At 49.2% G+C, this 12370-nt stretch overlaps 1 protein-coding gene across 1 annotated transcript; it reads left to right on the top strand.

Annotated features, from left to right (window-relative positions):
• Positions 1-931: 931 nt before the first annotated feature.
• On the top strand, positions 932-1898 carry LOC120844510 (sulfotransferase ssu-1-like). The gene has a single exon (XM_040216313.3). The coding sequence runs from the start codon at positions 932-934 to the stop codon at positions 1895-1897; it is 966 nt and encodes a 321-aa protein (XP_040072247.1). The 3' UTR covers position 1898.
• The last annotated feature ends 10472 nt before the right edge of the window (positions 1899-12370 follow it).

The following is a 12370-nucleotide window of genomic DNA, read 5'->3' as shown; positions in this document are numbered from 1 at the left end:
AGTGCGTTTTTTTTTTTTTTTTTTTTTTTTTTTGTCTAAACATATGTTTCGGCATCGTCATTCGCTGAGCTGCCTCCGTAAGTCGCGCTGATTGGCTCTCCGAGTGTTGTGTGTGGAAGTAGACGTGCAGACTTTTTTTTAGGGTGTAGATTCTACTTTCATTCATGAAATAAAGAGGAACGTTAGACTGTCACCTTCGACGGCGTCGGTTTAGGACGCGTGATTATACGAGTTTCGCGGCCATGCCTTTTTTGCCCACCATCGAACTCCGCCGGCGATTGATAATCCCACTCGTGACGTCACAGCTAAAAGCCATAAGAGCGAGCCTCTGAAACATGTATGCTAAAAACACCGTTGAAAAGAGTTTGGATGCGCTTCGTTTATTATTATTATTTTTTTTAGTACATATATATACAAATTTTGTAACGCCAACATAGCGAAACACACTGAGAGTCATTGATCATTTGTCACAAAACTTTAACGTCATCATTATGTTGTTTTTTGGCTCACTTGTCTCGTGAGCACCGGCGTTATCATTGTAAAGTGTCCCCTCCATAGGTTTGGGTACAGGTGCATGAAGTTGTGCCTGTATGCGTGTCGCTCACATATATCCGGCGCACAAGTCTAGTTTTGTAATTGTGTAATTTTTTGTCAGCAGCTGCAATGAAACTCCGCTCGTTATGGCAATACGTTATTTGTTCACTCGACACGTTGACAAAAAAAGAACACTTGCCCTTTTTATTTTGACGCTTTCTTTTTTGCCGGCGTGCAAGAGTGTGCAGCGTTCCCCTCTAAACAGATGCACAGACATTTCATGCAGCGGACACTTACCTGACGTGAAGTACCAAAGACCTGTCCTTGAGTCGCAAAACTAAATGCTGGGTAGTAGATCCGCGTCTAGAGTAGTAATAATTATTTCCGCTCACACGCGATGTCCTGCGTGCAGGTAAAGTCAACGCTAAAGTACCGCAGCGTTGGAAGCTACTACACGGCAACCCACTTTCCGGACGAGATTCTTCGGGAGGCGCTCTCCTACAAACACCAGCCGGAAGACGTCTTCATCGTCACATACCCGAAATGCGGCACGACTTGGATGCAGTGCATCCTCTACCAGATCTACACCAACGGTGCACCCGTGGAGTCCATCGAGGATTTCGTGACCAGAATGCCCTTTCTGGAGAGGGTGGGTGTAGAAGGTCTTGCCGACCTGCCTCGGCCAGGCAGCGCCATCAAAACCCACATGCTGTACGACCAGGACCGCGTCTCCAAGCAGGCCAAGTACATTTACGTCGCTCGGAACCCGTACGACTGTTGCGTGTCCTTCTACAACCACTACAAGCTCTTCCCGCTCTACCAGTTCGAAGACGGAACGTTTGAACAGTTCTTCGAGCAGTTCATGCGTGGCGAAGTGGAATTCGGCGACTACTTCGACAATCTTCTCTCCTGGTACCCTCATCGGGACGAACCCAACGTCCTGTTCATGACTTACGAAGACCTGAAGCAGGACACCCGGTTTTGGGTGCAGAAGCTTGCCGACTTCTTGGGGAGTCGGTACGGAGATAACTTGCGGCAGGATCCCGATGCCATGGAGAGGATCCTTGACGCGACCAGTGTGGCCAACGTGCGGGAGTTGTTTCGGCGCGAGAGAGACCATCAGAGACAGGTGACGACGAAGATACCCGTCGATGAGATGCCCAGGTGGGCTGCCCTCTTCCAGGAGGCAGCGGGGGATCTATTGAAAAAGCCGCACGCCGGGGAGTTTGTGCGCAAAGGAATGGTCGGTGACTGGAAAAACTACTTCAAGCCCGAGCAACGCGAAAGAATGAAGCGTAAGGCGAGGGAAAGATGCAACGGGATTAACGCCATGGAACTGTGGAAGCATTTAGGCATCTGTTGAGTAGTTCCTTTGCCATTCACTCCGCCCACAAATGTGAGGAATTTATTCATTTGTACTTCGTTGGATGGCCGATTTGGTGGCAGTACCGCCATGGTAGCCATGCCGATGCGTTCTGTGTTGTTAGTTGTTAAAATCAGAAATCCACTGCTTTCAGTTTTTATTACTATTATATATATTTTTTTACATTACTGCAATTTCTTTTCATTCTACACAAGACATACAAATTGTATTTTGTTATCATTCAGCTCAGTGTATGTCGTGTATGGTTATATTCAGTTACTGTATACAGTGCATTGCTCTTCTGTATTTGTGTGTTTTATGTATTCATTTCCATCCAGTGTGCCAGTACCCAGACAGCAAGGTTGTTCCTAGGCACTATAATAAACATTGATTGATTCATTGATTATTATTATTTATTATTATTATTGTTGTTGTTTTTTGTCACCCCCTAAAAAAGAAGGCTGATATGGGTTGTGGCAGCACAATGAACACGCCACTGAGTTTCTTAATCTCTACCCTGCAGGTAGGGTTTATTTCTGAGCCTTATTCTTATAAGTCCGATTACCTGTTTTGTTGTTGGTATACCAAGCCCACTGGGAAGCATGACACCCTGTTCCTCCTTGTTAGCATGGTTTAGAGTTTCTTTGACTCTTCTGATTCGTAGTGCTGATGTCGAAATTAACTCCGGCCCTGATGAAGACACTCAGATTCTTCCTAAACAAATCCTTGAAGGGCAACCGCAAATAGCTGCCGATATAGGCCAAATAAAAAGTAACCATGCAGCTCTTCAAAATAAGCTTGTCGAATTTCGCCTTGCCGCTATTGGTTCCAGTTCATCTCAATTGTCTAGGCTTGAGAATGAAGTGAGATGTCTAGAAGAAAAAGTAGCCGCTCTTGAACTCGCCGTCATCCAACTAACTGATAAGCACGACGTCCTGGAAAATCGTTCTCGTAGGAACAATCAGGTTTTATATTTTTTAGAGGAAGTTGAAGACTGAGCTGTGTCATTGATCTGCTGCCTCCAAATACCTGCGATGGTATGGAGCGCTGTCATCGTCTTGGTTCTCACATTGAGGGTAAAATTAGACCTATGATTTGCAGGGTGCTTGACTACCGACACAAAATTATAATTTTTAAGAATGCTCAAAAATTAAAGGGCACCCACTTGTTCATGCATTAACGAGAACTTTTCCCTTCGTGTCCATAACATCCGTAGGCAGCTCTGGCATGGGTACGGCTGACCTCAGACGAAACGGCTCTAAAGTTATTTTACGTCATGACTACGCACTTGTTTATAACGTCCGGCACACATGGGGTGAATCTAACAACTGCATCGTAAGAGCTGCCCGCCCAGCCATTTTCTGCACCCTCAGATTGACTCGCGAAAAATAGCAACCTTTCCTTGCTAAATCTTAGTGCCAGAAGCCTTTCCCCAAAGTCTACTGAATTTACTCGCATTGCAGCGTCATATTCCCCGCATGTCATGCTTGTCACTGAAACTTGGCGGCACGATTCCATACTTGGCTGTGAATATACTCCCCCTAATTATAATGTGGTTTGTTGCGACCGGTCTTCTGGAAGTGGTGGTGGCGTTGCACTATTTTTAAGGTTTGATGTTCTTTTTTCTGAACTTTCTTGTTGACCAAATACAGCGTAATCGTGGCGGAAAGTGCATATGGATAAGTTCGCTCGGGGCTATTTACAGAGCTCCTAGTTATTCCGCTTAAGTGCTGTTTGATATTCATGATTCCATATTGCAACACAACCTTGGAAACTTCGAACTCATACTCATGGGTGATTTTAATGTTTCTGACATGAATTTGAGTACGCTAACGGTAGGATTCCGAGTCAGAACATCCAACGCGTCAAAACATCCATCGAGTCAAAACATCAATTTGTGGATGTTTTGAATTTTTGGACGTTTTGATGCGTTGGATGTTCTGACTCGGACGGATATTCCGACTCGTTGAACGTGTTGACGCGATCCAAGTTCCAATTCAAATACATAAAGTTTTTTTTTTTGTGCACATCTATTTTACCCGAAAGGGATCTTCTTTTGTGTAACCGACTTTTAAAAATATGATGAGCAAAGTCCGGATGTTCCTCAATAAACCTATATAAATGACAAAGAAACGAACAATGTTTTCACATTTTTGGGAACTATAGCCACGCGCAGAAAATGAGTGGAACATTTCTACTTTCTGTTTTGTCATTTTTAAGTGGACAATACACTGGGCAGTGACGCTGCACCCTGCCACTGCAGGGGCGGATCCAGAACTCCATTTCGGGGGGGGGGGGGGGGGGGCGGAAAATTTGTAAGGATACTGTTGAATATTAGAAGAAGAGGAGAGCCCGGCTACAGCGCGGGCTCGCGAGCCGGCGCACCGGCGATCGAGTTGTTCTTGTAGATAAAATGGACGCAAACGGTACGGAGCGGTTCTAGTCCTTTCTTTAACATCTGGTGCCGAAACCCGGGAAGGCTTTGAAGGACCGCTTCGGCCTCACCGCGAACACCGACGTTCATGGACCGCATGAAGAGGACACGCGCCGTCGTCCGTTCAGCCGTTACCCGTACCTAGGGTGCCTCAATGTCCTTCTGTTATGCCACCCTTTGTAGTACCCGATGCCGACAGCACGCGCTCACGGGTAAAATACAAAGAAATCGACGAAAACAAAATGTCGCCGTAGCACAGTCAGCGCCACGAGCGCGTGCAGGGACACGTTCCTTCACGCGCTTCTGAACAAAAAATAAAAATAAAAGTGTGAGACAAAAAGGCCAGATGTCTCCACCCTAAGCCAAGCGCACATGAAGGCACCCTACCCGTACCCCGAACATGCTCACCGATCTACTACGAGGCCCTGATCCCGACTCCACCGATCTGCAAGTACACCTCGATTTCCTCCTCCAAAAAGAAGCGCAGCTGATAGACCAGGACAAGCAGATCAGCGATCTGGATCGCTAGGTTGGACATTTGAGAAAAGGTACATGGAAGTGACGTAATGCAAAGGAGGAGCGTATCCTAGCAACACTCACGTGGCGGCTCTGCCCACTTTGACGCCGCTACGTCATCGCAAACTTGATGCCCGTCACCCGTTTCAGCGACGTCCGGAGCCAACCACCGACGAGCGGAAGTAGCTACGCATTCCCTGAGGCGTCCCTACGCGCAGGATACGGGGTAGGATTTACTACGACGCGGGGAGCAGTTCCTGCGTTTAGCGAAGGAACGGCAACCAATCCTGTGCGTCGCTGGCCGTCGCATCTGTTCTAGTACAGGTAAAAGTTAATGAAAAACAATCAAAACCTTTTGGGCGTTGTTAAAACAAACCGCTTTTTTGTACCCTTTTGCAATACATTTAACAAATAATTGGAGAGAAAGTTGTTCCAATATTATGCGGGATGAGCGCTACGCGCCTTCTTCAAACCAAAATGTCGAACCACGAGGAGCCGGGTGTGCCGGGGGTAGCGGAGGGGTCGGCGGAACCAACGGGGAGCGCGCGAGTGACGGCTGCTTTAGTCAGAAACAATTTTTTTATCTTTCGAGAACTTGCTATTGCTGTGCTCAAATAAGAATGTTTGGCGCAACATCTGTGATAATTCTTTCAAAGTGGTCCAGTGTTTATATGGTGGTATGCTAGTCAGAAAATATATATTTTTTTTTCCTTTCGAAATTTAACTATTGTGCTCAAATAAGACCAGAGTGTTCAACAAGATATCTGTGATATATACTTAAGATTGCCCAATTGCTTACATGGTTCCAGTCGATGCTCAGTTTTACTTCCAAGAATGAAATATTACATTCCATGTTATCACACTTTTATTCATGAAGTCACAGGTTTGTCTTTAAGAAATAAAGCAATTTTTAAAACAAACTACATGTGCACTGTCTTGAGATAACACAATCACCTAACTTTGATGAAGTACCATAAAAGAGATAATAAAATGGAGCAGAAGGCAAGACGCTTTGAAGCATTTGTAAAATGAAACATTGTCCATGACAACAATATCCCTGGTTCAATCAGCAACTAAGAAAGCAATCTCTGCAAAAGCAAGCATTTCTTTCTAGAGGTAGTCTAAATTACTTCTGAATTCTTTGCAGGGGCAATCCAGATGACCTGTTGGTTTGGCAACTAAACCTTCAAACCTTTTCTGTCACTGTCGACTGCGTCTCGTGCCTTCTGCTCATAAAAATAAAAAAAAGGCTGTATCTATTTCACCGCGATGCACTCTACACATATCCGGAGGCAGCACGCTGGCTGTGCGACGAACTTCACAAGGTGTAGGAGCTGAAGAGAGTATGTAGCTTGTGGACGGCCATGACTGTGGAGCAGGAAGCGAAGTGTGCACTTTACGGCTTCCACGGGGAGGGCTTCACTGAGGGCAAGGATGTGACGGGGTCCTTGGTGGTCAGGACCTCAGTCGTGGTGGCGAGAGGTTCCCTGTCGCTGGCGGCGTCCGTGCTGGGCACCACCGCAGCGAGGGCGCTGAGGGGCTTCCCGACGGTGTCCCTGGTGGTCGGGACTACCGTCGTGGCGGCGGACCCCTTGCGTGTGGCGCTCTGCACGGGCACGTCTGCGGCGGGTTCCGAACCGGGTGACAAGGCGCTGCCTCAGAGCCTTCCCCCTGTCCGAGAGGCCGACCGGAAGGCCGACCGGAGGGCCGGCAGGAGCCAGCCTCTCGGGAGCCGACGCTGACCTCTCCGAGCTCGGCTCAGAACCGTCCGAGCTCGGCTCAGACTCCAACTCTGACTCTTCAGGGTCGGAGTCTGACTCCGGTTCTGGCTCGCTCGATGCAAGGCAGATGTTGTGGAGCACTGCACATGCCGAAATAATGGCGGTGGCTGTTGAAGGGTGGTAATACAGAGCCCGGTGCCTTTGCAGACACCGGAATCTGTTTTTCAACAGCCCGATGCAGCGCTCCACAACAGACCTGATCGAGGAATGCGCCTTATTAAACCGGCCGCAAGCGGTGAGGTCGCGTGGTTCCCGGGGACAGGGGTGATGAGCCAAGGCTCCAAGGGGTAGCCGCTGTCACCTGCACATGTAGAGGATGGAACATATTACATTCTTTACTTTTTAAAATAAAAGGCAAGAAAACAGCTGTGTGCAACTATGTCAATTATAATGTAACTTAAGTGTGACTTAAAAGTGTGTTAATATTTCTGCACTACAGTATCAGTTTACATTATGATTAATTAGCACTAGCTTGCCTGCAAACTCCCTGTTATTTCATGTAACTATGTGTTTTCCTGGTGGGTTGTATGGGATGTGTGCACGATTCCTTAGGGGTGCTGTGTTGTATGCAAGTGCATTATTAGGCCCTTGCATCCGACAGATAAAAGCTCTGTTGCTTTTGGGAGTGTGGCCGTGACCTTAGGCACGGGCAGAGCAGAACACGCTGGCCTTGTCTTTGGCAAGCAAGGGGATAAGGCGCCAGTTCGACGAACCTCTTTCCTAATCCTCGGTTGAGTTGGAGATGGGGAAAAGAGAGGGGGTGGTTAGATTGGAAAGGAGTCAGGTCCTGTTGGGACACGGAGGGTCTAGTAGGAGGAGCTATATAGGCAGACCGAAGAAGAAGGGTCAGGGAAAAGAATCCAGTGTGTGGGACAGAGACGACACGAGGACAGATTTGGCGAGCCCCAAGTGGCCAAGGAGGAATTGATCCCATTCCGTACAAACTGACGACCGTCAAAGCGACCAGGCAAGCCCCCAGGTATCAGTGAAAGAGCTCCAACTTCATGCGGAAACCAACCAGCAAGAGGGTACAGGCAGACAGTAACAGTGAGTGGGCCGAACCGGACAGCGACTCGCACTGCGGTCGCATGCCTTGCATAGTCTATCACTGTCGTGAGATTGGTGTAGTGTGGCTTTCGTAGCCTGCAGAGTGTGAGAGTTATGTGGACATAAACAGAGATTAATGGCCAAACTTTGGGTGCTGTCTCACTTCAAGGAGTTCCAGCAACTGTGTCTGTGTGCCTCACAACAAGCACAGTACGTGTGGTACTGTGGCTTTCAAGCAGTGGGAGCCACCGTGTGCGTAAGGAATGAATTTAGTATGCTCACCAAGCAGGAACCGGCCGTCGCATGGCAGCTGCCCTTGCTCGAGTTGGTTTCGGAGCCAGGAAAATTGCCACACGAAGGAGTCGTGCACCGACCCGGGATACCGTGGGTCGATGCACATTATCCGGCAGTCGGCGTCACACACCTGAAAGTGAGAGAGATATTGACATGTAATTACCTGAATCCACATAGTAGATCGTACTTATGGTTCACAAAGCAGTCGCAATTTCAGAACCTTTAAGTTATTTTGTCTGACACATGCATGTCAACACACCTTCCTGGATGCAAGGTACAACTAACTACCTTGAAACAAAAATATATATATATATATTTTTTTTTTTACGGTAGCTTGCACGCTTTGAAACTAAAAATAAGTATTATTTTTGGGAGAAGAGTCTCACGGCTCACATGCTACGTAGAGCACACGCTCGCGCAGTCGTGAGACCCCACAGCCCGCAGTCATAAAACGGCATACTTAAACCGTATCCGCAATACGTTTTTTTTTTTTTTTCTACAGATTTGGGGCGCGTTTTGACAACGTAACATGAGTGTACTTACCACCATCACTTTGAGGGCGTAGAAGTACTTGCGGCACCAGTACGCCGCCTTCGTGACGGTGGGGTCGTTCTTGGACGGGCCGACGATGGAGACCATGGTATGGACGACGCACGATAGCGACGGACACGGCGCGGACCGCAACGCTGACTGTCTTTTGGTCCCGCGCTACGTGTTCGTCGCTCGCCACCATGCCTTGGAAGCTCCCCGTGCCGTAGAAGCGCAGTGCACACAACACTTGAAGCTCCACAGTCATGACCGTCCACGAGGTACGCACTCTCCTCACCTCCGGTTCCTCGCGAAGTTCGTCGCACAACCACCGCACCACGATCTTGGGCAGGCGGTATTGCTTCCGAAAGATCTCCTCCGGGAGCTCGAATGCATCGCGGTGTTCCCGATACAGCCTTTCGGGCGAAAAAAAAAGCTCTATTAAAGAAAAAGTCGAAGTGACGAGACGACGACGCCTCGCCGCCGAAAACATGCTGCCAATGACACCTAGTTCCGAGCAAGTACCTTTTGAAACGTACTCGGTACAAAACGAAACGTCATTTTGCTGTCACGTCCGGTAGCCGACTCCGCCCAGTTTTGCCGACTCCGCCGACATTTTTCTAGGGAAATTACGTCACTTTAGTTTCCAACCAATCAGACGTGATGACGTCACTTCCGTGTACTAAAAAAAGGTACATGTACAATGTCGAACCTAGCTATCCTGGTGGACGACGACGGCCTGGAGAACGAGGTTGCCGGCACGCTAGAGTACAACATGAACATCAGTCACACCGTCACCCGAGTTCGTTGTGCTCTAGCTCGAAACCATATCGCCAGCGATCCATCCCAAGTCACGGACAACGCTACCGTCATCGGCGACCAGGGTCAAGTTTCTGCCGGAGCAGGAGGCCCCTCTCACACACCCGTTCAACGAACACCGCGTACCGTCGCTCTACCGAAGCTGCAAATACCTCCTTTTTCGGGGAACCTCCGGGACTGGCAAGGGTTTTGGGATCATTTTCGAGCGACAATTCACGACAACGTCGACCTTCCACGCATAGAAAAATTCAAATATTTACAGACTTATCTGACTGGGCCAGCAAAACAGGCAATTGAATGGGTGAGGCTATCGGAAGAAGGGTACGAGCTCGCTATCAAAAGCCTTTTTGAAAGATTTGGACGGAACAGCATTCTGGTAGACGAGCATATCGACCAACTGCTAGCGTTGGCACCCGTCCACAGCTCCAACAACATCGCGCAGCTGCGACATCTGTATGACTCTGTACAGTTCCGCACAAGCTGTCTTGAAGGCTTAGGCGTCCCATCTACTCAGTACGCAGTCGTCCTCAAGCGCGTTCTTATGAGATCGCTCCCCAATGACCTCGCTATTTTCTTTAGACTGAACCTGAAGGAAAGGGAGTCACCGAACGACTCGGGCAATTACCAGACCGGTATCAGCATCCCAGATACAACCGAAGTTGCCACGATTTTGAAGTTTCTTCGAATACAAATAGAAAGTCGCGAGGAGAGTCAAGGAGGGAGTCAGTGGTCTTCGTCTGTGCCACCACAAGAAGAACGAAGGGGGACACGACCTTCAATCGCCCATCCCAGTTCTCCATCGGCTCTCGCCCTGCCGACTGCGTCGATAACGCCAGGGCCTGGGTCGTGCTTACTTTGTGGCAACCTGGGACACCAACTCCAGGACTGCGATTCTAATATATCGCCAGATATGAAACGGAACCGACTGAGGGCTGCAAGGTGTTGCTTCAAATGCGGCAAGATTAACCACGTAGCCCGTAACTGCCGTACATCGACACGACTGGTTTGCGGTACTTGCAACGGACGTCATATAACTATCCTCTGCGACATATGGCGCTTCCCTCAAGACGAGTCCAGACCAAACCTCGCTGCACCGCTCAGCGAATCACGTAGAGACGAGAACAGAGGAGACTCCGATAACCACGTGACCAGCGCTCCCACTAGCAGCACGGGAGCTTCATCGGTTTTGCTCCAAACCGCAAAGGCATGGGCTACGGGTACCACTGACAGTACCCTGGTAAGAGTTCTCCTGGACACCGGAAGCCAACGGACATTCATAAAGCGAGACACCGCCGAGAGGCTTCAATGCGAAGTGCTCGGTACCGAAGAGCTCACAGTCTACACATTTGGAAACACTAGACACCCGACAAATTATCGTTGCCGCCGTGTGAGCTTGACGCTACAGGGTCAGTACAGTACGAGCAAGGTTACCATGGAGGCGCTCGAAGTACCCGACCTCTGTACCGTACGAACACCTCGCCTCGACAATGATATCTTGAATCAGCTACATTCCGAAGGGCTGATTGTGGGTGACGTCGCTCCCCCGAGTTTACAGGCCGACACAGAGATGAGTGTACTTGTCGGCTCCGACCTCTACTGGAAGGTAGTAACTGGACAAATCCGTCGTCTAACCGAACAACTGACAGCAGTCCATACCCTTTTTGGGTGGATGGTACAAGGTCGCTACAATTGCTCAACTGATTGCCGGAGTAACACAACAGCCCTTTCATTAATCAGCTACGAAATAGCGAACACCGGACCGTTTCCTGATCCATCCGAGATGTGGCGACTGGATGCAATCGGAATCTCTGACCTTCCCTCCACTGACCCGGCAACTCACCCAGCGTTGCTTCAATTCAGAGAACAGATCATTAAAAAGGGGGACCGCTATGAAGTACCTCTGATGTTCAAGCACCCAGAACTTGGTATCAGTGACAACAATCGCCTGACAGCTGTCACTCGATTACATGCTCAACTTCGGCGATTTCAGCACAATCCAGAACTTCTGATACAGTACGACGACGCTATCCGACAGTATTTTCGCGAAGGGCACGCTGAGCGAATTCCAGCCTCTTCCACTCCTTCTGAAAGTGTATACTACTTACCCCATCACGCCGTGGTGCGCAAGGGGGCAGTCACAACTAAGCTTCGCGTAGTCTTTGACGCTTCGTCCCACGCTCCGAACATGCCGTCATTGAATAGTGTTCTGGACAAAGGCCCCAAACTGGACACGGACCTGGTACAACTCCTCCTCACGTTCCGCAGCAGTCCAGTCATCCTGACCGCTGACATTCACAAGGCCTTTCTTCAAATCGGCATCCGAGCACAAGACCGTGACGCCCTTAGATTTCTTTGGATCGAACACTTGCCACCAGAAGATGGGCTTCCACCTCCCATTGTCGAATGGCGGATGACTCGTGTTCCAATTGGAGCGTCATCGAGTCCGTTCCTTCTGGCAGCAACGCTCCGTTATCACCTTGAATCAATGAAGAATCACTACCCCTCAGTCGTTTCCGAGCTACAGGACTCATTCTACGTCGACGACCTCGTTGTGGGTGCTGCGTCAGAAACGGAGGCCCTTCACATTTACCGCGATGCCACGTCCATCCTGGCGAAGGCTGGGATGAAACTCTGTAAGTGGTCATCGAATTCTTCTCGCCTCCAGAGTTTGTTCCTGCAGGATGGTGTTTCGTACGACAATGCGACAACGGAAACAGACACGATAAAGGTGCTAGGTCTGGAATGGGACCGCACAGCTGACGAGGTCCTTATCAGCACAAATGGAGCCTCCTTCCCACCGCATCGAGCGACAAAACGCACACTCCTTCAGGCATTTTCGCGAATTTTCGATCCTCTAGGATACCTCGCGCCATTCGTGATCCGTGCACGACTTCTGTTTCAAACACTTTGGATTATCAACCACGCATGGGACAAGATCCTTACCCCCAAGGAACAAGGGGAATGGGAATCTTGGTATTCCGAGCTTCCGTCGCTCTCCTCTCTGCGTCTACCACGAAACGCCCTACCCTTAGCAATCGAGAGAGATACGCCGGT

This window comes from Ixodes scapularis, unplaced genomic scaffold, assembly GCF_016920785.2.
Source record: "Ixodes scapularis isolate PalLabHiFi unplaced genomic scaffold, ASM1692078v2 PGA_scaffold4__175_contigs__length_147842914, whole genome shotgun sequence".
Classification (NCBI taxonomy): Eukaryota; Metazoa; Arthropoda; class Arachnida; order Ixodida; family Ixodidae; genus Ixodes; species Ixodes scapularis.
The sequence above is the reverse complement of the archived record's forward strand: the minus strand, read 5'-3'. Positions and strand labels throughout refer to the sequence as shown.